The sequence below is a fragment of the Anarhichas minor genome, unplaced genomic scaffold, assembly GCF_050575085.1.
Source record: "Anarhichas minor isolate MPS153535 unplaced genomic scaffold, ASM5057508v1 ptg000003l, whole genome shotgun sequence".
Taxonomy (NCBI): domain Eukaryota; kingdom Metazoa; phylum Chordata; class Actinopteri; order Perciformes; family Anarhichadidae; genus Anarhichas; species Anarhichas minor.
The window spans coordinates 5,880,264-5,908,119 of NW_027466449.1; the positions used below are offsets into that span (position 1 = coordinate 5,880,264).

Consider the following 27,856-nt stretch of genomic DNA (forward strand, 5'->3'; position numbering starts at 1 on the left):
CACAGTGTGGTTCTATTGAAGCTTTTTTAAATGACACAGTTTATCTTTTCAGATCAAACATTGGTTCTAAATGCTAAATGCTACATAATGTTCACCATCTAGCGTCTAACTGCATTTGTCTGTGGTTTAGTGTCATGCAGGTATAGTGTTCAGTGGGTTTTTAAAGTTTTTTTGCTGAAAGCAGCAGCCTGCCTATGAGAGCCATGGGAGTAAGAACTATTATTAGAATGTAAGTATCAAAAGTAAAGGTACTCAAGGTGCAGAAAGCAGTACCTAGCGTGACCCAAATGTTGTAGCTGGTCAAGGTGAATCTACTATAATTTATATTGTAGTGAGTTGTTTAATCTGCAACAATTCATCATATATAGGCCCCTCATATATTTTTGGTTAGATGCCTGAAATGTCTGTACCCAAGTTTTAGAGAATTTAACTTTTTGTCTAAATATGTCAGTAATTACCCCTCTCGTGAAGCTCTTACATGTCTTAAAAAAGGCAGTTACTCACAAGTGGCTGCATGAGACTATACAAAACATCATCACGCTGACTAGTCCACCTTTACCACCTCGTTGTGTATACTTACACTCATGCGACCATTAGCTTTTGCCTTTGGTTGATTGCATCACGCTACAAAAATCATAAAAATAGTGTTCATTATCTTGCTGATCAAAACGTGTAAGTATCGTAAACATTTGTTTGCCATAGAGCTTATTTTCTGCAATAATTCAATGGAAATCATCTTTTTGTCCAAGGAACCAGTGTGACGCTAACGTGGTTGACCTACAAAAATACCACATCCCTGCAGCACTCTCTGTACTTGTGTTGCTTTTCACTGCTGCTGTTTGCACATAAGTAAAAGCTCTGTAAGGTCTAATGATCATGATCCACACTGTGAAACATAAAAAGAAATGGAGATACGCTTGCAGATGACTTCTAGAGATAGCTCTAGAAATGTTTGCAACTCATAATTCTGCCAGCAACAAGTCTGCTTTCACTTTAATTCGTTTTTAACGTCTGTTGATGGGTCATGCATTGTCAGGCCCTAGTTGTTGTCAGCCTCAGACAGTGAGCAGTAGTAATACAGTTTCATGTTATGTGACACGTGGTTAAAGTGGTGACAGCACAGGAGCCTGAGTGTATCACGTGTTATGAGCGGTGAACGGACAGCTCTGTTTCCCATGCAGCGGCACTCTGCAGAGTTGTGTGGAGGCATGCAGGAGGTGAGTGACAGTGCTACGATGTGATTGGTCTTACCACTTCCTATTGTTCCCCTGTCACTGATAACCCCCAGTGACCCAGGCAAAAGGAAGGAAGGCCATCGCTCGGTTTGTGATGGTGGGCTTGTCAGCTCTTTGTCCTCAGATAACTTATTAACCCACCAAGTCCACCAAGAGAAGAATGATTTCTCACACGGCTCGCCGTATGGTTAACCCAGGGTAAACAGCTTTTCAGGAGTCCGTCTGCAGAGAAGCAGAGACAAGGAAGGAAGGGTATTATTTGGTCTCCAAGGAAAGTGAGCACAAACCTGCCAGGATGAAAGAACTTTTAATTAAATTCAAGCCTTACTTAAATTAACAAATAAAATAAATAAATAAAGATAAGTCCAATGGTGGCCATGGACATAGACAAAGATGCTGAGTAGCAGGCTTGAAGCTACACTTTTGTTTTAGATTAGATGACACTTTTACAAACCCTGTGTGAAAATTAGGTTTTTGCAGGACCAGAGGAAATCAAGTAAGACTAACAATTAAAAGTTAGGATAAACACAATAAAATACTGGATATGATTATAAGGTTCAGGTCTTTAAATTGCATTTTTGGAAGATTCTCATGGTCTTTGTTTGTAATGCAACATGTGGCAGAAGAAGGGAAATGAATGCCTGATAAGAGCTAATGCATGTTGAACTTTGATTCAATGTATGTACACAGTCCAATAGATATTAATATTGTCACTATAACAATCGAAATCTGTTGTTCAAATCAGATGAAGGGAATGGTGTTGGCCGTCTTTCACGACTCAACCCAGCTGATGAGGCCTGCAGGGCTGTATGTGGTCCGGACAGACAGAGACCACAGACGGACCAGACTCAGCCAGGGTCACCACACACCTCGGGCACATAGCTGATGTCACGCGTCTGCTGCCTTAATTGTGCTCTGTTCAGCTTCGCTAATGTGTAGGTCTGAGTCGTCTCGCTTTACAATCACTTCAGCTGTTTCACTTCAAGGGAAGAAGTGGCGATAATGAGCTAAATTGTGTTATGTGCTAAGAGTCAGACAGCCTTAAGCATGGAAACTGAAAGAAGAATTTGACCCGATATGTGGAGGTCTAAAAATACCCTGACACTAGCTAATGTGTAATGAAGTGGTTGTATGCATAATGGTGAGGGGGAAGGCAGCAATGGAGATGGAAAAAGACTCGAGCATTGGATTTGTGAATGTAGCCAACGAGGACTCGGCACACTATGAAAGAATCTTTTGTGCAGCTGTAAGTTTAAATATTCCATATAGCTGTCAGCAAGAGTGGTCAGTTTCATATCAAAAACAATATGGAGAGAAGAAAATATTATTGATAGCCTATAACATTACATGGGATTAGATGGATATCATTCTCTGCTCAAACTATAGAAAAGAGTAGATTATACAAAAAAAAAAACACATATTGGCCTCTCATTTGCCAAACTGGGTTTTCTACCACTTAAAAAGGTCGCTTTTAGAGAATGATCCATTTCCTTATTTAGGTTAGAATAACAGCCGAGATTAGCAAACCTAATTATAACCTAATTATAATTGTATTGGATCCTGTTTGAATTGAGGGGTGCATGTATTTTTAATGTGTTGTTTCTGAGTGCCTTTGTTTCACACGCTGAAAGGCAGCCTGATGTTTCCATTTACAATAGTGAAAAATAAGTACTGTAATTAAGTACATTTTTTAGATACTTACCCTACTTAACTTAACTAGCCTACTCCCATTTCATGCTATGTTCTACTTAAATATAGTACTTTTCAGCTGACAGTTATACATAGTTATTTTGTCGATTAAAAGTCCTGCACACAGATCTTTTTTTGGCTTTTTTGACAGTATCTTGGAACCAAAGTCGCATTTAATAAGCTTACCAAAGTGCATGCACTAATAAAATTGATGCAGGTCAAATTTAACAGTCAGGTGAGTCAAGCACACAAGCCTGCACTCTTCCACGTCCAAGAAGTCTAATCAAACAGGTGAAAACACCTGTTTGCTTGTGTCATGGCTGCGTGGCTTACTTTCACTTGTGATACTCGCTGCCGATTCATCCGTACATTTTGCTGAGTAACTTGTACTTGAGTATATATAACTCAATATAAGTATATATTAGGCTATACGCTTTAAATATCCTTGAAAGACACCAGTGGATCTTTAAGCGGTCGGTTTGGTTGTTGGTGGTCGCCATCTTGTGGTTGACAGGAGGTACTGCTCTCCTGTATTGACGTTGTCGACGTCGTCTCACGGTCAACAAGCACAGTGAGGACTCAGTAAGTTCAATTATTTTAATATTTCCAGGCAGTAGCTGCCCAAAACACACATTTGCCTCATTTATGTTTCACTCTAATGTGATATCATGTTAAAACATGAAACATGAGTCTGTTTCTAATAATCTGTGTTGCAGTCTAAATACTGCAGAGTCGACTTGGTGGATTTTGACATGACCTCCCAAGTAGCTCGAGCACTGATACTATCATGTTGTCGGTGACGTTTGAGTGCCTTCAAGTGAACCAGAAGGCCACAATGTGGGACTAGACTAGTTCCTGGTATTGTGAAACAGACGATTAAAACATTTAAGAGCACCTTTGCTTCTGTGCGAAAGTAATCGAGTCTATGCATGGAAAGTGTTCTTGGACGAATAGTGCGTTTTTATTATATATGCATGCATTGACTCATTTAGAACGGATGCATATTTGATTCAAACGGTATAAACGTGTTGGATTCAATTTGAACAGAAGATTTAAAAAAACAAGAGACAAGGAACATGTCCACCTAATAAAGTCATGCAAGAAGCAGGAGCTAAATGTATAATAGGCTAATGTGCAGGAAATAATTGATCATATCGAAACAAGGCAAGTTAAGGGCATCATTTTTAAATGTTGAAATACAAGGAAATCATTTGTTTGATTTATATTTTGTATGAGATGAACACACTTTCCTCGCTCCATTTAGCCCCAGATACTGCAGCACATTTCCACTGAAAAAGAGAAATTACAGAAGCTGTGTCACAAACTACATTTCAATCAATGACTACTAACTAACCCGGACAATGAGGGAATCTCTTTTTAAACATTTAATCATGAGTTCACTCTTTTACACCTTAATGTTGTGTAATGGAAAATGTCTTTCCTCTCATTGTCTCACATTGTTTTGAACTTTTGTCTAACTCTTAGTAGTTAAGCCCTTCTGCAAGTAGTCTACATCAACCTGTGTGGCATTCGTAAATAGCAAAACAGGCTGAATGCTTTCTAAACACTCCCCAAAGATCAGAAAAAAAGGAGACAAAGTAGACTTTGTCTACCGTTTTCTGTTTTTCTACCCTTTACTTTACCATAATTAAGACTTTGCACCCCTGTTTGACACATAAGATGCCACCAACTAAGGATGCTTGGTAACGGGACCATACACAAACTCCCCTCTGTTTAAACGTCATGTCACTGAGCTGGTGCTGAATGTGTCTGTTTACTGGGCTTTATTTAATTGACGCTGAATTGCCGGGGCCGACATGGTAAACAATTAGGGTGAAATTATGTCGCTTAAGCCACTGTGAAGCAGCCCAAACAGATTCCAATCTTAACTCCGAGAACTGACTCATAAGAGCTTAATCCTGTTGATGGAAACAGAATCCCACCCGTGTCAAAACGGCCCGCTGCCCCAGGTGCAGAAGCCACACAGGCCCTGGCTTGTCTGCCTTTATCACAGCTGATGAATTGAGAGGGCTCTTGGGCACACAGCCCAGGCCGTGGTTTGGCTAATTAGAGGGTCTGTTTTCTCATAAATATCCGATGAAAATTAGGCAAATAAAGGCCGTAGTTACAGCCTGTGAAAGTGTGAGATGCAAATTGTGAATGTAGAGTAACGATGTGAAGGAAAATCTGGCCGATGTGTTTCTTTACAAATGCATGAATTGGGCTACCCAAATTTCATCATTTTTAAGTGCTGTGAGCTTAATAGCATACTGCAAAATTTAGACTTTTATTGTGAAGAATCTTCCAAGTTCACCACTTTTCATAAAGCTAATTCACGAAAGCACCGTCAACGATCAGGAGAATATATGGTGAGGTTGTTGTTTTTTCTAAATGGGATGCCTTCATTGTTTATCAATACCTTCAACTGCAAATAAGACTCTGTATGCATCTGTTAAGTACAGTTTAACAGTTGATAATGAGATCAGGACTGATAGGTTATCTTGGTATCTAGAGTCATTGACACTTTGACAGCAGAGATGGCCCCGTAATCACATTGTCTTTGCTAAGTCTTACTGATAGCTGTAAACAAAGGCTCAATACCTTCTCAGATAAGCCGTCCTCCCTAATGGTAGATTTCACATTCAAGCAGAAAGTCAGCCTTTTAGTTTAGCCTGACATCTGTGCCATCATTTCAGCGTGTCTCCCATTGCTCACCAGAATGTTCATTTGTTGTATAGATCAGCAATAATGCATTAATAAGGAAAATGTTTGGGTTGCCAGGTTGTGAAAAAAGTAATTTAAGGGGTTGTATATCCTCTGGCATAACTTCTGTTGTCTTTACTATCCTTTCAATAGGAAGACGTCTCAAATGGACCACTTACCTTCTGGAAAAATAATCCATTATCTAACAACTACTAAACATTTACAGTCCCAAATATGGTGTCTTATTGTCGTAGATGACAGCTTAGTGACATACCAGTATTTACAGTTGCAGACCAGATAGTTTACTATAAGAAATTGATGAGCCTTAACGAGTTTCGAAATCTATAAATATGCAAATTATTTTATTTATTTTAAAAGTTGAAGTGCTAGACAAGACATCTCCTCTTTCACAGAGATCCATTTGCATGTAAGTGAACTAGAGGCTTCTATTGCTCGTAAAAGTAGAAACACTTTTAATGTTCTCTCAAATTAAGTTAATATGATTTTATTAAAGGTTCCTTTGGTCATTTAGGTGGGTCACATGAGTCGACGTGACGCAGCTCCAGTCTCATCCCCCGAGCGTTCTGGCCTCCTGCAGTGTCTGGAAACATTCAGATCCACTATCGCCCCATGACATCACAGCAGTGAGGTATCAGCTGACTGACACACACTTCACATGACCCCCCCCCCCCCCCCCGGCATCTGCTGAGAGGGGCTGATCGAATCAGCAGATATAGAATTATTAAATCTGTCTGCTGAATGATCTGGATCAGCTACATTACAGCTATGTGCACCGACTCAAACAATAGTAACATCTAAAATACTGCGTATCCAGTTGAGCAGTTTGCTCGTGGAAAGTCTATTTAAGGTTCTGAAACTGTATGCCTCTGTTGAAGATGGCTGCTGTAAGAACGTTGCGTCTATTACGTGATCAGAAGCGCCGCTCTATATTTATCAAATCACGCGGTGCTCACCAGAGGACACACAACATGGTGCTGCTGAGACTCCAGACCTTCCTAGACCTTCACCTCCTGTAGACCAGGGTCACAGCTGAAGCAGGACAGGTAGGAAACCTGCATGGATGAACAAGTACATATGCAGACAGCTAGAATTATTAAAGAGAAAAGTTCCTTTTGTTGTCATGCTTCCAAATACTTACATTCTATTTAACTGATGATATTTTCAGTTCACTAGTTTTAAGTGCGGCCTTGAAAAGATGTATATTATATCAGATTAGATTCGATCATTTTGCTAAAAATGATACGAGTTATATTATTATATTAGAATAATTGTGCTGCAAAACCTGCTTAAAATAAAAAATCAGCATGCTTGTTTTTTTTTTCCACAAATGGCTTTTAAAGAGGTTGTGACAGCTCAGTTTTTTGTATTTTTGATTGCATTATGTTTCTTGAGCGTTTATTAATTAATTAATGTTATAGCTAAATAACCAATTTTTTTTACCAGTGATTACTTTTGAAATAAAGCTCTATTGATTGATTTTTGCAGGTTATATTGCAAAGTCAAAATGGAGGACTTTGAATACAGCGTGGAGATCTGTGACCGGGACTGGGAATGCTTCTTTGCGGAGTGCGAAGAGTGCAACCTGCTTCCTCCTTCATTAGCAGGTGCTGACTCGGGGATGAGTGACATTGATGACACAGGGTCCATTCTTGCTAAGAGGCTTCAGAAAGTCGACCAAACAGCAGGCCTTTTAGAGGCTGACCGCCCCATCGATGGCCCCCCAGACTGCGAGGGCTCTCCTGTGGAGCATTACCTCAGCAAACACGCTGTCGGTGGAATGGAGAGCGTGCTCTCTGGCAGCGAGGAGGATATACACCAGCAGTCTGTCAATATGTTCTTTGAAAGACTGAAAAATCTCACAGAGGCTGAAAAACTTACTGAGCCAAGCCAAGCGAGGGATGGAAAAAACAGAGAGGCAATACAGGAGAAGGAGCGGTTTAGTGATGGGAAACAAGCCAGCAGCAGTTCTTGGCCAAAAAACATCCCCAAGTTAAACTCTCTGTCTGCCAGCGGTGAAACAGCAGTTGGCAAAGAGACCACAGAGCCCGTCGACGCCATCAGCAACATAAACACAATAAAAAAAGACGTGCTTGGCTCCAAGATTTCCCCCGGACCTGCAGCCAGTAGCTTCGTGCTCCAGATAAACAAATCAGCAAACCCTGAAACGAGGTTATTCACCAGAGAGGAGGCCTGCACAGAAACCAGAGTAAATGAGGCAACACAGCTGAATCAGTCTCATGACTCACCGGAGGCGGTTGTCTGCTCAGAAACAACACCTCACACTGACAGTGTGACAACAGTGGAAACGTGCACACCCCTGAATGATGTTCATTGGGAAGATGTGTTGACAAGTCAGTTAATTATCTCTAAAAAGTGTAGCACTGATTCATCAAGTAATCTAGAAATAGTGACGCATGTTAAAAGGAAGGGAGACCAAAACGCAGATGTTTTACAGTCGGACGCGACGCGCACCAACAAAACCGCGAGCCAACAATCGTCTCCATCTGCCTCTATCAAACGAAAGAGAAGGAAAAAGAGACGACTCAGTGTTGAGCCAGCTGACGGTGTGCATGGATATGAGAGGCAGGTTTTAGTCAAGCGGAGTGATTCAGAGGAGGAACAGTATGCATGGAGAGGAGGAACAGGTTTATCTGAGGATATTCATTTATCCTATTTAAACGAACCACAGAAAAAATGTATTTCATCATTAACTAGTTATTCAGCCACCAGTAATCTCCCAGTGAATACATCTGTTAAGGAGATCAAAGTAGATTATCTTGCTCACTACAATCGATACCAATATTTACCAGAGAGCATCGTAAGAAAGGGCAGGTGTAAAGCAACAGACTCGGCTGAAAACAGTGCAGCTAATGATAGGTCAGTAAACTCCTCGAGTCAACCCGATGACAGTGCAATGACAGCACCAAACAACAGCGGTAATGTGGCAACAAATTTGCAGCCAAGCAGCAAATTACATGTCGTAGAATCAACTGGGTGGCCAGTTTCAATTAGTGACGGTGTAACTGGTAAATCATACCTGGCCACAGAAACGGCACACTGTGGAAGAAAGGACAGTCATGCATGGAGTCTCCAGCAGTCTGACAAAATGAATCATTCTATCATTTGTTGTGAAGACGAACAATATCCAGAATATTGTACAGCAGAGGTCAAATCAATAAGTATTTTATCAAGCGCAGAGTCAAAGGATCCCGCAGTGGAAGTCAGCCAAAATGACAAACTATCCGCTGCTAAGTCGGTCCTGGCTGTGGAGGCTGGAATTTCCGGCAGAGCCGAGCACATACTGTGTCAAAGAGAAGCTGAGCCCCAACAACAGTTGGGAATTGACTGTCAAGACAGAGACAAATATAGATCTATACTGGAAAGGACTCACTTTCCTCTGTCTGTAAGCAGTTTTGATGACACAAAACCCAAGGAATTCAAAACTAGAGCCTGTCCGTTCTTAAAGATTTCCAGTCAAGTGGGCTTTGCTAAATCAACATCAGATACCAGCAATGCATTGCCTGATAAACACTTTCTTGCTAAAAGTCCCACCAGTTTTGATATAGATAATAAAGCACAGCAAACCGAACATCCACTGGTGCCTCACACATTATCCAAACTTTGCGCAGCATCACAAATAACGGCTTTTCAAAGTGGGAACCCCCTTCTGTCTGGTGAAATCATAGTCAAAGGTCAGAGAGAAACCAAACCGTCCGTGTGTGAAGACTTACCAACAAGTCCTTCAGATATTACACCGGTATCATCCTGCTGCACTCTGGACACAGAATCTGTCACGGCAATCTCGAATGAAAATATCACAGACATGCCAGGAAATTCTTGTTTATCTGTCAGTCAAAATGACCATGGAGATCAAGGAGAAACAACATCACTAATGCTGGCGAACCACCAGGAAGGAGATGGCACATCTGAATACAAAAGCCAGTCTGTATCAAATGACTCAAATGATTTAGTGGTCACAGCAGAAGACGTCATCACAACATCTAAAGCAGAATGTGAACCTCAAAAGGCACCAGATTCAAAGCATTCAGTGTTCGCTATGTCTTCTTTTTGGAGAGAGATGGAGATGCTGACAATAAACGATATTCTGGGTTTACGAATGATCAGCAAAGCTGCTCCACCCAGCTCCCTCCCACCTTTACAGGACAGTGAGGAGACCAGCATGTTTGCTGTGACGGATTCAAGCTTTTTTACTCAACTGGATGAGTCTGAACGAACCAATGAAAACACACCCAGCCATCCTAACTCTATAGAAACAAGTTCAGGTTCTGTCATAGCAGCCAATTCTTCCTCTTCAAGCGGTGTCATGTGGGAGAGTCTAGGGGCTGATATTCACCCTGAGAATGTGACGTTGACACCCTCTGAAGGTGCTCAAACGTGCCTCAGGAAGATTTCTAAAAATGTAAGCATGCATAATCTAGAGTCTTTGAGATACACAAGGAAAGTCCAAACTTTACAAACCTTAGACGAGGGAGCGTTACAAAAAGTAGAGTATTTCACTGATGGACACATGCCTAAGCAACAAAAAGACATGGAGTCTTTAGCTTCATTATCGACGGACAGCTACAGAATATCCCTCACAGATATATTGCAGTATCTCTTCAGTGGAAAGAAATCAGTTCCCAGCCAACCGGCCCCAGATAACATAACCACCTGCTACACTGATGGAAATTCTGTCCCTGAAACTTATGACCATTTCTTCTCTGAGTTTGATACCGAAAGCTTCTTCTACCCTCTCATCCCTGCAGAAGACCGGACCAAAGACGAGCTGGTTCCCATCTTTTCCTGTTCTCGCTCAGCTAACAGATATCTACAGTTCCCTGAGGCTTATGATCACTTCTTTGCATCCTCTTCTTCTGACGAGTCCTCTGTGGAATCTGATGAAGAAGAAGGCGGTCCCGTGAGGGTGGTGTCCAGGTTTAACCATGCATCAAGCGCATCTCCGATTTCAACAGACATATATGAGAATTTCTTCACAGACCGCGACCTCAGACAGAATTTTTTTTGGAAAACCACATTCTCCTTCAGGAACATTCGTTTAACTGGATCTACAGTCCAGAAGCAGACTCTCTCAAACCCTCTATCTCGTGTACCTGTGAGGCAAAGCGGCAGATCCCTTGGAAGGACAGTTCATCCTCTAAATGCTCTGGGAAAGCAAGACGCGATATTTCCTGATCCACTTTTGTGCCAGCAGCCTTTCAGACACGAGGACTTACAGACGGCTGCTTCGAATCCAAGTAAGTCCAGTTTCACACAATGAACACAATGATGTGTCATTAAATATCAGAATTAAGGTTTAACATATGCTGTTACAGTCATTGAAATAAGTCCTGTAAAATATTTTCATACTGCATCAAAGTGAAACTATTAACCACAAATTAAAAGGGAATAAAGGCTGATCTAACTCTATCAACCAGTCTAACAGACTATCTTTGTGAAACCTGGGAGGCTGCCGGTCTATCACAAAGCTGACACGGATAGCTCTGACTCTTTAGTTGTATATGCATATCTCTAAAAACTTTTAAAATCAAAACCTGTACATATTTCCCTGCTGGATTCAAAAATAGTGTGTATTAATAGTAATCTATCCTACCTCTCTTAGTTAAGCTCTTGTGTTTTCCTCACACATGGACAGTTGTAATGTAGGATATGTCATCCACTCAGTCAGCTGGGACGGACTCTCTTACCTCAGCTGTCAGAGGACATTGACCGGATCGCAGGCACGTGGTGGTGAAAACCTAGAGGAGGGGCTGTACGTGATGACTTGACTTCATCAATGAGTGTCCTCTCGAAGCTCCCACTAGAGTGTTGTAGTTTGTTTGGCTGTGAAGGAAATTAAAAATGCCTTTAATACATTTTGTTTGTGTAAATCCTTCTTCTTAAACTTTCCCTGAGCTGTAATTAATAAAAAAAACTTACAAGCTACTCATATACCACCTGATGTTCAGCAGTTTCCAGTTAGGATTATCTTCAAGGCCACTCGAGTCATAATTTATAATATCAGTAGCATCAAGCAGCCTTGTACGTTTGCATAACAGTAATCTGTGCAGGGGCTGGGAATTGACCGGGTCACAGTGTGACTGAACAGGAAGCGCCAACATAATATTGGGGGCTTGTGCTCAGTTGTTGGTGTGTTAGTGCCAATTATAAAACCCTTGATCTCTCAGTGGACCTCTGTGTGGATGGTTTTTGGCATTTTATGTGACACACTTAAGGATTTAATATGTTTTTTTATGATAATCTGTCACTTTCTTTGAAGGGTTGGATGCCTCCCTTCTGCCTCTCAGACAGTCAGACATGTGTCTGGTTTGTATTGCATTTGCTTCGTGGGTACTGAAGACTGCAAACCCACAAGTTGGAGACACCTGGAAGGCTGGTATGTGTATGCAGTATTAATGTACTTTAAAAAGCCAGATTTGCAGGTTTTCACTTATTAGAGATTTTTTTACGGACTGAAACAACAAAGTTGCTTAATCTGTCACGATGTTTCTATCATTTGACTTTTGACTTTGAATTTCCTTTTGAAATCAGTTTATTTCAGCTTTTTAAGGACTGAAAATGTGTCTGCCAGTAAATATTGAGGTAAAATTAACAAAGCACTGCAATAGAAGTGACCTTTATGCGAATAGATGAATTGAATGGTTAATGTGACTCACTTTTAATATCCATTCTCATACAGTTCTGCTGGCGAATGTAAGTGCTCTGTCAGCCATCCGATACCTGCGTAAATACGTCACGATGGAGGCGGCAGAGAAGAACATGAGTTACACCGCCCCGTCTGATTCTTGACGTCTCCGCCTCGAATTACGTCACGCTGAAAGTGAAACATTCTTCCTTGAACACCTGAAGCAAGCCAGTGCAAGACCTCAGTCCGTCATGGAATTTGTGAAGTGTTTGATATGCTGCTACATGTTTGCTTGACGTATTTGCACTATAATCGCTTTATGGATCTTGAGTTTTATTGATCTTTCCATTGAATGGACACGGAAAAGGGTTTCAGTTAATAGCAGTTTTTTTGAAACGACCAAAAACACACCCTGATAAAAGTATATAATCATTTTTAGGGATTGTATTTTGTGCCAGTATCACTTTTATACTTTATGAAGGGCGTTTTGTTCCTGATAGATGACCGTTACGTATTCTGTCATATAATTGCTCTGTGAGATGTCGCTGTCTTTCAGTTTGACGATAGTAAACAATGTCTCTGTGGTAGTTGCAGTTCCAAAAGTACTCAGGCCTGAATGTGAAACATGTTAACACTAGAGGGCAACGTAAGGCCACGTAAGAAGCTGGACAGTCACAGCTGAGTGAGCTGCAGTTTTCAAGTTATTTACAATAATTGATTTTCAGTAAACCTATTAGTTCAATGTATGAATTAACATAATACGTGCTATTAATGCATTGTTTTGTTTTGTACAACCTCCCACCACTTGGGGGCATAGTGCTGCTGTCAATTAGGCCACCGGTTAATATCATCAGGAGGGTCATTTGATACAGGTGTTGCTGAGCAGACAGGAGCAAACTGTTTTTTAACCGTGCGATATTTAATGAAAGTAACTGTTGTGATTTCTTTAGTCTATGTTGAGGAAATGGTCTCTGACAGAGAAAGTTGTCGTCTGTTTATGTGAGAAATAGAATGGAAACTGGACTTTGTTATTTATGGCACACGTCTAAACAAGCGATCAGCAACCTTTGTGGCCTTTTTTTTTATAAGCAGCGGGGTCAATACAATGTGCTTTATTCAACACCATTGCAGGGTATTCATAGGAGATCCTGTCCCCTTCAAGGATCATGCATATTTCTCTCCAGCAGATGGCAACGTTGAGCCATAAAATATAAAGTGTCCTGCCGCTCATGAAGCTGTGACAGTATTCTAACAGCACAAACACTAAACGGATTAGATTTTGTTTAGATTTTGAAAAACGGCGCTTGCTACGACTTGGTTAAGCATTTCAAAATGTCACTGATACACTTGGGGCGTGGGGTCTTTACAGTACTTTTTATGTCCAAATATAGTCTTGAGTAACTCAGACTTGAATTTCAGACCTGAAAAGCAAACAATATACTTAAGTACTTTTTGTAATTTAAAGGCATATAATCACCTTTTAACTTAAAACAGTTGCATATTTACACATCCAGCTACATTACACTTCGTTCTGTTTTTGGTCTCTACAATCTCCCGAATAAGTAAAATGAAATAAAATACTATATCTGGCTCTTAAGCTGCTAAATGCTCCACTATGTTCACCAGCTGGTGATAAACTGTGTCTGCTTGTGATCTGGTGCTGAGCAGGTAGTGTACAGGACATGTAGAGTTTTTTTGGGGAAAACAGCTGCTGCTGCAGAGCTTCACATTCAGGTGTTAAATCTGTAGGTTCATCGCGATGAGTGATTTGATAAAGTGACATTATTGATATAGCCACTTTAAGAGTTTCATTAGAATAAAACAAAACAGAGAAAAAGTTGTTGACAAGTTTTTCAGTTTTATTTCCAAATATAAATAAACACCTCAAACGAAAATACAAAAAAGGAAGCCACACAGGTATCAGTACAGTACTGCAGTAGTAATAGTGATATTAGCACCCTTAAGGTCGGTTGAAGCCATATCTAATTGCTTTGATAATGCAGCATTATAAAATAATAAATCTACAAAATTTACAAAAATATACATCCGTTGTTATATAAAGCCCTTATGGAATGTCGTTTATAGCTCTAAATAAAGACGAAAGAAAGAAGAATAAGTAAACTGGACAGCATGTTACAAAATACTGCTTTTGCACTACATATGAAACCTTTAGTGCAATTTCATAATACATAAATAAAAAATAACGTTACAGCTACACAGTAGACTCTGCTGTCCTCTCTGTTGGATGCTACATATTAAACAGAACAAGTCGGTCTGTGTATAATTACTTTCATAGTGTTTTTTTTCTTCAGCCCGTTCCTCTTCATTCCTGCACTCATCCTTCCTCTGCTTGGCTGCTCAACATCTAACAATGCAGTTCATGTTGGTTCATACTGTATACAGCAGGAGCAACACGGGCTGTGCTAGTTGGCTTTTTTTACTATCCCTCTGATAGAGATCTGTTGTTTGCACACGTCCAGACGAGTGCCGGGCTATTGTTTTGTTTTATGACCATCTCTGCTGGGTTGCCATGGCACCGAGGCCTCTGGCCCCAGAGTCTAATCCGGTCCAGTGTGGCGAAATTCCAGACGTTGGCGGAATCATTCCAGTATCACAGTCATACCCCCAAATGTTGTCATAGTCCATTTCCTGGTCATCTGGTTCTGTGTGTTCAAGGTACGAGTTGTGATCTGTAAGAGCGAGAGAAGATTCCCAGGCTTTTAGTTTCAAAAAAATGAAAGACAAACCTCGCCCTGACTGAATAAACTTGGACACAGTCCCGACATACATGTGGTGGGGATTGCCCTCGTACCAACATATAATCTCACTGTAAAACCAGTAATGTCACAAGGATGCCGACAGGAGGAGGACAACAATTCACGTCTTCTTTCTAATGGTGTAGCAATATGCAACCTGTCAGATGAAATGATGCGGTCATTGCACATGTTAGAAGTAAAGTGTGAAATCAAAGTGAAGTGCAACTGACAGAGGTGTTTTCATTTGTGTTAAAAGAGCCCGTAGATACGAGTGTAACCCTGCACAGTTGTGTGCTGTCAATCACAGGGCAGGAGTAAACCCTGTCTGTGAAACAGTGTTCTCTTACACTGGGCTTTCCCCCACATGGGACATCTGCACAAGTGGCATTTGGAGCTGCACTAAGCACATTTACGCATTTCCTGCACTTTCAATTCTGTAGCCTTTAGCCTTCTGTCTAGCTGCTGACAGACCCAAGAGTTCAATCAATCCAAAGAGCATGCGGTGTTTAATTTAAGGTGTAATGGAGTGTGAGCAATGTCCTGTGTCCTTGGTGGCATTTAGGAAGGCGGCTGCTAGTGATGACCTCCATAACTATGAAATATGACGCCACAGTGTTATAGCTACGATTTAAAACAGGGGCCATTGTTTCTTTTTTTATTAGGACTATAAACATATAATAATTTATTTCATATATATTATATATTAACTCTGCACACAGGCACACTATTGACAAACAGGCATGTTTGAGATGTTTCTGAAGGCATGCCTTCAGTTCTTACCTGGTGAGTAACCATAAGGCATTTGAGGGGTGTTCCTCACAGAGTTCAACGGGAGGAGGATCTATGAAAAGATGTGAAAACAAACCAGTTACTTCCCGTGATCAGCTATAACAAACATTCTTACATTCCCAAAAATATCTGTTTCATCTGTGGCATCTGTTCAAATATCACCTGCAGAACAAGTATATACACAAGCTCCGCTACTATACAGCGCATAACCGTTGCACTTTGTACCACAGCATTCCAGAAACCAGAGTGTCCTGGGAGATGAGTATCTCCGTGTTTCTCACCTGCTCTTGAACTTGGCCGGGCGCAGGCAGCAGCTTTAGCCTCGACACGGCCTCGGCCCTCTGCTCGGCTTGGCTTTGAGCAGTCTCCATCTCCAGGCCCAGGGTCTGTCCCTGGGAGTTGGTCAGGATCAGGCTTCTCCTGCAGCGCCTCCCCATGGGAGGGGTGCGGAGCTGGAAGTAGGAGGGTAAGGGCTGGGCACCCTGCTGCTGCTGCTGGTGGTGGTGGTGTTGAATTGGCTCTTGCCAGCTTCGCTGCTAAAGAACAGAGGGAGATGCATCAGAGAAGGGAAGCTATGATCATGTAAAACGGGAGTTAAGATGATGAACATGGAGGATAATTTCACCTCGTAGTTTTTTTTAAAAAGGGTAAAACTGAAATGAATAAATTTTGCTATATAATCAAAATGTAACTGAGCTGGTTTGAGGTGATTCAACCAAGAATAGTGAAACAAGTCGTCTATGGATTTAGATTTAGTAATAGTTCAGTCTTACATGCATGAATGAGCCCCCCACATTTACAGCAATCTTAGATTACTGCATGTGGCCAAGTCTCTGCATTAACTAATCTTTCTTATTTTGTCACTGAACGTGTGTGGCTGTGCGCTGTCTGATATCGGACAGGCTGCGCAGGTGTAAATTGAACCTATGGATCCAGTATCGTTGACCCACTTACCACTGGCCGGGCCTCATTCAGGGAGTAGATTTCGGGGCTGCAGGGCTCATCGTACAGGGGCGACAATGGCTGTCGGGGGGCGCACATGTCCGAGTGGCGCTGTGGAGCGTTCAGGGAGTAGTTGAGGGATGTCTGAGGGGTGCTCCAGCTGTTGGACTGATCATAAAAAATTCAAGCAGTTAGTTTAAAACACTGAACAATGAGAGGAAAATCAATTGCCACTTTTCCCTTTTCCGTCTCTTTGTCTCTATCAGTATTTCTCTCTCTCTCTCTTCACAGAAGGCAATCGCATAAGCCACACTGTAGGATCCGATTACAAAATACAGGTGTTGGACCAATGCCAGTCCTGATCTGCAGCAGTGCCGGTGTGACAGCAATCTGACAGCAATCTTTCAGCAGTCAGTGTTTTGTATAAAAACTGAACTCCTAACTGCCATAGTGATGATAGGGATAAGTATAGTAAATGTTTTCTGATTGGAGGCTTAGGTTTTGTTTATGAACTATAATAGAGCTTTCATCACAGCCCCATCGAGAAGAGTGATCTTTCAACCTCATGGCTGCACAAATGCAACTATTACCCCATTTGTTGACACCATACGTATGAACCCTCTCAGCCGACTGCTTGGCGTGTCTATTTTAGTTACTGCTCACATGACATGTAAAATAAGTCAACAGTCTCAAGGGGAATATTCGGTTATCAAGTGAGTGAGACGCCAGACTGAATTACCTTGACAAGCGGGGCTTTCTCCAGCCGCTGTGGGCTGGCACGGTGCAGGGCAGAGTAGGGTGTGCTGTAGACCTGAGACCGCACTGAGCTCTCAGGTGGCTGGAGGTAGGAGTTGCGCTGGGGGGAGGAGTAGCGCTGTGACAAAGGTCGTAGGTCGCGCTCTGGCCTTGTGTGTGAAGACACGCTGTTGGTCCGGCTGCCCAGGCGGGCAGTCTCAGTCGAGGAGGGACGACTGGAGCTGTACTGTAGAGACAAACAAACAAACGCAGGGCAAAAGTCAGCTGAGAGTTGTGTCTTAAACACAGATGGCATCAGGTATTATGAACTCTCCTCTCTACAGCATTAGTTTTCTGTATCATCTTGTGTTTTTTTAGTGAACACAGTCGTCTGAGTGCGAGAGAAAAAGGCATCCATCAGTTTAATTGGGAGGGTGGTGATTCAGGTCAGGAGCTGAACAACATGTCTTCTGGGCACCGAGCCTTCTCCACTTTAAGCTAATTGGATGGGCAGTCGGCCTACATAGCCCCTCTCCTGTGGGAGTTTGGTCAATAGTCCTGATAATGCCGAGTGCGTCAGTACTTCTTAAAGAGACTGAAGTTTACAAGCAAAGTTTTCACTGCTTAATTAACATGTGCCGTAAGAGCCTCTTATTTCCCGACATTGAAAAGTTGATTTTATGTTTTTCGGGGGAAATTACTGACTTGTTTTAACTGGAAGGTCTGAGGATCATCACCTAAACCTTTGTAACAGGAGCGGTTTGGTCTTTGCTTAATGATTAACTTTGTGAAAGAAAGGTCTTGCTGCTCAGCTCCACCAAAACAAACACACACGGTTTTCTTTAGCAATGTACAACTAACTCCTACCACATTCATATCTGTGCAAATATTGTCTTGTTGGCATGTTTGCTTCAGTTTATCAGTTCAAGAATACTTGAACTTGAGAAGTAGCACACAGGTGACTTACACAGAGGGGCTCGGTGTATCCCGGGGAGAGAGGGTTGTCTTCATGGATGGGTAACTGAAGGTTGTGGGTCCCACATCCACTCGGGGAATGGCTGAACTTAAGAGACTCAGTGCGTCCATGGCTGTTTCCACTCCACCTGTCAAACTGTGGAGCCTATTATGAAAAAAATACTGGAGTTAAAATATTTGTCTGAGAACCACTGAGCATCAGACTGGTGTCTTTTATTAGACTTCTATTGGACTGTTGACTTAATAGCAGTAGTGTTTGTGGAAGTTGTCAATCATAAATCATAGTCATATTGAATGTCAATTTACAAAAGAGGCAGGGCCACGTTGCTTGTCTTCATCACTTGTCCTCATACTTGAGTCTTGTGATTGTTGAAAGAAAAGAGGGCGGGCCTCACCTCTCTGTGCGTCGGGGTGTAGATGATGTCATACACAGGGGGCGGGGGGCTGAGAACGGGCACGTCAGCACTTTTGAAATGCTGGATCCAGTTGCAGAACTCGGCCCTATCCAGACACGACACCACTATGGGGTTGATCAGCTTCCCTGGTAAGAAAGAGATGAGGGGGGGGGGACAAAGCCTGTCATTCGGTCTGTTCGGTCACTGGAATGTGCTACAGTCAGATTGTCATTCACTGGGGATAAAACCAGTGCATTCATGGAGGGTTACATTCTGTGACGCAAGCGTATTCATGGCAAAGGCCACATAGTATGTAAAAACATGCATAAGAATGTACACTCATTTAAATCCCCTTTTCAAATGCCAGTGTGCTAAAGAGACGGCAGTAGAGCAGCTCACTGATTCAGTGTATTTACCTTCGATCATAAAGGTGTTGGGCTTCACGTCTTGGCAGGGCGTGGTCACAGTAATCATGTTAAGTGGAAGCTTCCCCTGTAATCATAATGACTTTTTAACACAAGTTTTTGATGCAGCCATGCTGTCTCCAAACAGCTCAGGATATGATTAATTTTAAGAGTGAAAGGTCAGTGAGGTCAGTGGTACCTTATAGAAGAGCCCATTATTCTCCTCTGATAGGATGATCAGCGTCGATGGGTACAACACCAGCAGTCTGTCACTCTGTTCCTGTGGACACAAGATTACACCTGCTAATAAGCTTACAATAATAGAACAATGTTATTCTTATCCATAATACTATTGTTATTTATTGGGGACCCCAGTTAACCATTTCCTATGATGTGTTTTTTCATCATTAAATGAAGCTTTATGATATCAAAAGTCATCCTAAGACGATAAGAAGACAACTCAGTCAATTTCTCTTTTATGTGAAATTCCCATGTCTGGCACGATAATGTAAAAGAGAAACTTACAGCCAATCAAAGTGATTAATCTTTCTCTGGAATGTTTTCACATTTTGATGTTTTACAAGAAAGAACAGCACCAAATGCTTTCTTCTCAAGGAAGGAAAACAAGCCCTGGTAATTCCAGTCAGTCTGACTGTGTGAAGATAAGACTATGAATAATACAAGAGGCCACCGTGAGACCTGGTGTTAAAAAAGCACCAGAATCATCCTTTAATACTCAGTTGAGAGGCACAGTTAGTCAAACCAGTTAGGGGGGCATTTAAAGGTGCGGCAGTTTATGTTTCTTCTCCCTCGCGGAGGAGGGTGTGTCTGGACAAACAGCTGACATTCCAGCTGTGAGGTGAGTCGAGTCACTGCGTGAGCCGGGCAAATGCCTCTCACACACCCCGGCCCTAAATCTCACGCACTTCAATCGGGCTGCCGCAATTTCCCACAGTGAATTAACTCCGGATATCCATGCAAGCCGTGTCATGACCACTGTTTTTATTGACAGTTATGTGGAGCTGTATCAGCAATATCTATCTGTGATTAGGTTAGCAAGCAGTCATGCTTTTAAACAGTTGTTTTGCAGGTGTCTGAGGCTGTCTTACACCTTGACAGGAAAATATAAATAATAGTGTTAAATTGGCAGGAGAGGTACCATTTGCCAAAATACGGACTCCACCCTGTCCACTGTCTCCTTTCATTGTGTCAAGGTAATGTGTGTGTTGCACAATTTTAAAACTATGTGAGTCATCATGTGCAAAATTCCCATAGTTGGAAAACATGTGTGCATGATGAGTTACAGTCTGCTCTACTCCATAAATAGGCAACAGCAGAGATACTGTGTTTTACTGCGTCTGACCGGTCCGAGTGATTCACTCTTGATAAGCAGCAGTGATGTCTTACCTGACAGGGCAGGTGCTGCAGTCTGACTTTCGTGACATAGGTGATGGTGCCCAGGCTGTCCCTCTGAGAGCCCTCCCACTCGTGGATGGGCTCTCTGTTTACAGAGTTCCTCAGCTCCTCCCTGCCCTCGGGGGACTCGTTCTGCTTTAGCTGCAATAGGTACACAGGGGAGAATCGTTAACAAGATAAATATGAACAGAGTTTTGCCCTTCAGCTAATTTATTAAACATGTTAATTTGATTTGTTTTCTAAGAATGGCAGTTCTTTGTCTCCTGAGGCATCTAAGCTGTGGCTTATAAATGCATCATCAGTTCAGTTGTTTTCTTCTGTTGTGACACATCTAGGGTCATGTGGTTTATCAGCCGTTACCCCACCTGTGGGTGTGGAGTCAGCATTTTAGCCTTCTACAGATGTGAGGGTTCGTTTGATGTGGGCTGTGATGCGGTCAATGCCGCTCCCTAGTATCCAGGCCTCAGGGAGAGCCAGCAGTGACCTACTTGACTCACACACACCCTGTTTTTATCAGAACTAGTTGAAGCCAAAGCATTTTCCTGGCTAATCCACCCCTGGTCGATTAAAAGATGGCTGCACTCAAGTGCTTTTTTGAATTTTTGGAAATGGATATTATATGTTTTTGCAGCACAGGAGCCAGTTTGTATGCAACTTGGAGCCTGTTTGGAGCAAGGGGGCTTCAAAAGAAATTGTTACTTACTTTCACTCTGGTGTAGTTTTCGTGTACAATTGGAGTGCCCCCATTGGCCTCAATGTTTTCTTTGAGCAGGCCAAACCACAGGTCCATTTCTTCTTGGTTGGAACAGTACACGACGATGGGGTTAAGGCTGACACCTGCAGGGTGCAAAAGATCACAAGTTCAAAAAGGGAAAGTGCCACCAAGGCTTCTCTTTCTGAGCCTTTCTGCCGTGGTGGTGAATCATTAATGGTGTTCACAATCCGGCTGTTTAGAGCACGCTGTGCAACAAGTACAATAAATGGTTACACATGTGCAAGACTGTAAACCACATGAAAGACCTCTCGTGGAAGATCTCCCTTGACCTGCTTCGTTTGGCATTTAAAAATCACAGCAGACTCTTCCTCCCACGAAACTGCTTACCCAGGAGGAATGAACAGGCCCTGGGATGAAAAGAGCTGGAATCCTTCTCTATCTATCCGTCCCACACATACCAGAGATAAACAGCAGAGATAGCCCCGTGGCTTTGTGCTGTAATTGTCAGGAACTGTAGGCTGCAGACTGCTCCTTAATAAGCAGCCACTCTGGACTCATCTGTTGACCCTCTATTCATCCCAGCTCTTAATTTAGATCTTGACCGTATAGCACTCCCTTGGAAAGTTATGTTTTTCCACATTTCAAATGAAGTGAAAAGTCTTAGGACAGGAAGTACATAATGAGATACTTTCTCATTCAAACTTTCAGTTTACAGAGGTTATTATCATTATCTAACTTTCACAGCCTTAACACAAAACATCTGAAGGCTTCCGGGAATTTTAAACAGACCCTCTCATGCTGTGCTTGCTTCGTCACTCTCTAAAACTCCCCACTCTACACGTCAGCTGAATCATATTCTCAGCTGAGCGAAAGGACGACGCAGGAGGAAATGTCTCTATGAGATCTTTAACTTGACTCAGAAATTCGTCATGTTTCCTCTGTACGTTTACTGTCAGTGACGCCTCCCATAAAGTAAATAAGGGTTCACACGGAACAATGAAAACAACTGCAATACAATACCACGAAATAACAGGCTTGATCCGGGAAATTGCAAAGTTAAATTTGAGCAGAGTATCAATATTATGACAGCAGACCTGTGTTCAGATTTCAGTCAGATAATAACGAATAAAGGAACATAAACATAGAAACCTTACACGCTTCATGACTGGGATTGACTTTTCATTTTTTCACTGAGTAATTCATTATACGTTAATGCCTGACTTCACTGATGTATTGTTTCCCAGGCAAGGACCAAAGCCCTCTTGTCACTACAGCAGCTTATTTGTCCTTAGTGAAAAGAAGTCAAGTTTCAGATTCATTTTGTTCAAGTGGCGTTTCCACTGGACATTATCCTGAGCAGTTTTTGGAATGTGCCATAGATTAAATGCGGTGACAAGGCTAAGAGCGGTAGCTGAGCTTTCCTGCCCAACAGCTGGGCTGACTAAAGTGCACCTGTTGTCTAACAAGCGGGGTCTTTAAGGCCGGTTTGCCCCCTGACCAGAGGTGAAGGGGCCCGGCTCTAGTTAGTCTTGGGGTTGAGTGGAGGGGAAGAGGGTCGCGGCACCTTTGAATCACTGGAATGTGATAACATAGGAAATGCTGCAGTTTGAAAATAGCGTGTGGTTTCTTGCTGGTTTTATAAGTGGAGAGATTTTTTACTTTGATCCATAAATGATGAGAGGGACAAACATAGCAGACCACCAGCCAGGGGAAAAAAATAGTGACACATTATAATCATTAAAGTGACATAAATATGAGCAAAAATACCAGGACTCTCGCTTCAGCTTTGGTTCATTTTCTGTCAGTTAATTTAGAAGTCGGCCACTTCTGGATTAGGTTTTCAGTCTGCGTGATTAATTAGCTAAATTCAACACAACCAATAAAACCCAAAATGGATGATTACAACATTCCAGGGCTCTATGCCAACACCCACTTGTATCCTCTCTTGTCAAACTTACCATTTATTTGAAAGGCGAATTCCTCGGGTTGGCTGTGATTGCAGTTCTGTTGTAGGTTGCAGATGGTGATTTCTTTCAACGGAAGAGTTCCCTGCACACAAAACAACAAAAAGCTCTATCATGATTCATTGTAAAAAAAAAAAGAAAATCTTATTGTTACACCAAAAGCAGCCTATACAACATCTCCCTTGCTCTATTTCAGCCAACTGTTCACCTCTTAATTTTAACAAATCACCTTGACGCTGAGGTCAGCCTTGAAAGTCGATGATGTATTCATGTCTGCCTAACATCTGCCGTCATCTATATTCTGACTAATACTGTACGCAGGTGCTGAGCTGCCTCTTATTGACATGGAGTTGAGCTCTCAACAGACACAGTAAAACCGTGATTAATGGCTGCTCATGCTTTATGAGATGGGTGACGAAGCATCGTCATGTTTACCAACACAACGCTGGTTGACAGGGTACACATGTCAAAAGGTATGATGACATAATATAAAACTCTGCCCTACAGGAATAATAAAACTATAAAAAACCAACCCAGAGAAACTAGCTGATACTTAGGAACCCTCGATTTGAAAGGAAGGATTGTGATAATATTAGTTTGTTAAAGTTTTTTAAAAAACAACTCACCTGGTATGTCAGTCCAGTTGTGTTGTTGGAGACAAAATGAAGGTGTGTCTGGAAGAGGTCCAGGTAGCAATCATGTATATCCTGTAGAGATAATAAGCAACGTTAAAAGTGAAAGAGTTGCAGATTAGGTAATAATTCAAAATGATAATTCATCGTCTTTCAGTGGAATCACATGGTAATTAAATCATATATTAAAATATATCGTGATACACAATTGGATCATCTAAATTGATAATAACGAGCACATACTAACTCAATTTTCTGATCTGAAATCTGAATTGAAAATAATTATGCTTTTGGGAATGCCGCAGTGTAGTTGAATCAAACTATTGTCTTAATCTGATTACTGTGTATTTGTGTGCTTGCATGTAAACACAGTCGGTGTATAGCTGGAAATATTTATTCATTCTTTCACTGCAAAAAAAAACCCTGTGCTTTTCATTTGTCAACTATTTCATTCACACAGGAGAAAAGAAAATATACCATGTGTTTATTTCATATAGACTATTTATTTATTGAATTACCAGAAAACATGCTATCTCTGGACACATATCGTTATCCAGATATGACATTTCCTAGATCGTGATAGTAGATTTTTGCCGTAATGCGGACTCATAAAAATGAGTCCTGTCTGTGTATAAGAACACTACAATCCTTGTTTTACGGTGTTGTAAAAATGTACATACAGTGTGAGCAGTACAGCAGCGGATTTCACAGTTTGAATTAGCAAACTAATCTGTAAAATCAGCTGGTTTAGTGTTGATGAGATTAAACCTTGCCTGCACATAGGCACATGTCTGGAAGCCCATGTTGTACTCTAATGTCTGTTCAGATGTTTGTCTCAGATGAGGAAAGAGTCATATATGAGATCCCTACCAAGGGATGTGTCTTATTATCTATTTCATACTGAAACATTTTGTTCTTTTATCATCATTTGGTAGGTTGGCTAAGGATTCTTCACTGACCACAAAATGTGATGAATAGTCAATCCTGCTTCTTTAGTGATACATGTATGGATTAGTAATACATGATTCCTTCCTGCGTTCGTCGTATTTTCTGTTATGATACAATGTGTTCTTTTGCCGTAATGACGCTATACCTTCAATCAATCTTTTCTTTGTCGTTTTTGACAGAGCTGTTTCGTCACAGCGCTGCCAAATTGCAATTCTCACAGTGAGGAGCCAGTGTGTCCTCTTATCAGTCTCTGGGATCAGAGGAACTCTCTCTACCCTGAGGTTTTCTCTCGCAAATGTTTCACAACCGTAACAGAAGCGAGCATGTCCAAACACAGGCTGTGGTCCGCTTTGTGAAAAAAGGTTTGGATTATTCACAGCCAGCCACCACGTCAATACCGGCAGCGAGTTTCAGTGTAGTTGGTGGCCGCAGAGCAACATCCTGTTATTCTCCATGTGTTCTTTTTTTTTTTTTTTTGGTTTGGACACTCACATTGTTCACATAGATGACTGGCATGATGTGTCATTGTAGGCTTGGTCTTTGTTCGAAGACCTCATTAACCACAATGAGGATTGGGCAGCATTAGTTTTGTTCTATTTGAGTTGCTGTCCTGCTATTTCAACATAGTCAAAGTGATTTTGTTCCACTCACCTGGCAGTGGAGGAAGCGGAAACGAACTTTGGAGCTGTGAATCATTCGTCCGTAGTTCTTCACATTGATGCTGCTCTTCTTCCAGCCATTGGCCAGGTCGTAAGGGAACGCAGGATCCCATTTTACTTTGTCTATCGCGTGCAGATCTTTATGGGACATTTCCTGCAACGGGTCATAATGTTAGTGTATAGACGTGACATAAATGAACCAGATAAACCTGCTGTTGAAATCAATCAGAGACGGAAATAAATATCAAATTGCACATAGGTTGACATTTATAGGAGAGCAGCTTTGATGCAGATGTTTGAGTGTCATGCTCAGAGTTGATGGAGGTTTTTACCTTCCTTGGGGTGACAGTGCACAAGATATTGATGATGCTGTTAGACTTCTCCTGTCCCTCTTGGGGATTCTTCTTGCGAAACAGGCGACTGCTGCCAGAAACAGAGGAAAACCACGTGTTGACACTCACTCTCCAATGTTTACAATCTATTCTATGTTTTCTGTTCAGTTCACTTTCCAGTTCAGTGTCAACAAGGAATATTCCTGTTTATGGGAGTAGAGTTGTCTACTCTTGTCAGATGGAGAGTTGATCTAAATATGTCTTTTTTTTCTCACGTGTTGTATTTCTAAATTAGGATTTGTGTTTCCCCTTTTTTTCCATAGTAATCAAGTCACACACTGAACCTTGCACCACTGATAGAGTTCAATTTTCACGGCAGATTAATGACGATGATAATTTGTGTCTCATGTCTTAGATTTGACCGGAGCCCCCTCCTTTGTCCTCACTCCATCAATGCCACCCATTTAAATGTTAAAAACAATCAGGTCTAGTGTTTCTGATAGTGAGGGTATGCTTAGGAAAATCAGCATTCAATGGCCGTCTTTGTTTTGCATGACCCTCATCTGTTACCATTAGTGTCGCATCTTTATGAGGAAGCTCCCTCGCTGCAATGATAAGGCTGTAGGACTGCGTTTGCAATTTATCTGCTTATCTGCACATACATGTGTCAGTGTCCTCGGTGCAACAACGCAGGCTTTTGTTTGCATGGTGGGAATCAAGGTCTGTCTAATCAGGAAGTCCATGTCCAGCAACAATCATTGATTAGTGTTTAGTGATTGATGCTGTTCCACTACATCCATGTTTTACAATGAACCCATGCATAGAGAAACATTTGAAGACCATTCACCCTGATGCAGTCCACAGTTGCAAAGTGAAAGAGGAATGTAGATAATGGACATGTAGTGGATTTGCACACCCAACATTCTCCAAATCACCGCTGTGGCATTCACTCCTTTTCTCTGTGGGGAATACCTGAGCCTGGCCTGTTCACCGACACAATGAGTTCGTAGGGTACCCAGGAAACTTGAACACTGAACGTATTGTCCATGCTGAGCCATCGACCCAAAGGTGTATCAGTGTTCAAGCATGAGCCGTTGGGTTGTAGAGGGTGGCCTTGCCTCAACTTTTATTTGAAAATCAAGAGCTACACGGCACATTTGACAAGACCAGACCCTGAATGATCACACAGCACAGGGGTGAAGACTGGAGCAGAGGCTAATTAGAATCAGATGCGGTAGTCCAGCAGAGTGGGCTGTACTAATTGAAACATGCCCAGGCATGTAATCCAGTAGGATTAAAGAAAACTACATAAAATAACAAGTAGAACCCATGTATGTCATTCAGCTCCTATATTCATGTTCAAAGCCTTCAGGTCAGATCACTACTAGCCATTAACTTATATATCAGGTGTCTTAAACCAGATATTATCAGCTATTAACAATAATTGCTTATATGTTCATGATGAATGGGGTCACGTCCTAATTTTGGAGGGAAACCAGGGTCAGTGACAGCTGGCAGATTATCTTCACAAGGATGCAAAGAGGAGGCAAATGGTAACAGGATCATTGACACCGTTGGCCAGACGGGCACCGCTCAGGCACGACTCCGGGACTATTCTGTGTTACCATATGATCCTGACCCTGGCCTCGCAAAATTCCCAACCTCTGTCTAACTCCACTGCTCAAATCCTGAGAAATACCAATAATTCCTTCCAGCTGAAACACACTGACAACTGTAGTACAGTAAGAATACCTGAACAAGTTGGCTTTGCCTTACCTGTTTCTGCGTATGAAACTCTTGCTGGAGTATCTGAAGTTGTGCTGGGGGACACATGACATGCTGCTCCCCATGCTGCTGTGCTTTGAAGGGTTTTACGCTGCTCTGAAGAAAAAATGTACTCCTT

At 41.8% G+C, this 27,856-nt stretch overlaps 1 protein-coding gene across 1 annotated transcript; it reads right to left on the reverse strand.

Moving 5' to 3' along the window:
• Positions 1-14,727: 14,727 nt before the first annotated feature.
• Positions 14,728-27,803, reverse strand: plekhn1 (pleckstrin homology domain containing, family N member 1). Its single transcript, XM_076090938.1, has 16 exons — positions 27,730-27,803; positions 25,954-26,044; positions 25,614-25,775; positions 24,009-24,089; positions 23,377-23,467; positions 21,407-21,540; positions 20,695-20,844; positions 19,487-19,567; positions 19,300-19,375; positions 18,884-19,029; positions 18,481-18,633; positions 17,518-17,760; positions 16,791-16,946; positions 16,118-16,372; positions 15,828-15,888; positions 14,728-14,981 (listed from the first exon to the last, which is right to left on the reverse strand). Exons 1-16 carry the CDS (start codon positions 27,801-27,803, stop codon positions 14,797-14,799), a joined length of 2,139 nt encoding a protein of 712 aa, XP_075947053.1. The 3' UTR covers positions 14,728-14,796.
• Positions 27,804-27,856: the final 53 nt, after the last annotated feature.

Bases quoted from the DNA above. Each gene is read 5' to 3' on its own strand.
- plekhn1 (XM_076090938.1), bottom strand. From the start codon at position 27,803: ATGGGGAGCAGCATGTCATGTGTCCCCCAGCACAACTTCAGATACTCC. The intron at 17,761-18,480 runs GTAAGTCACCTG...TTGTCTCTACAG, and splicing joins GATACACCGAGCCCCTCTGT to TACAGCTCCAGTCGTCCCTC. The intron at 16,373-16,790 runs GTAAGTGGGTCA...TCTGTTCTTTAG, and splicing joins TGAATGAGGCCCGGCCAGTG to CAGCGAAGCTGGCAAGAGCC.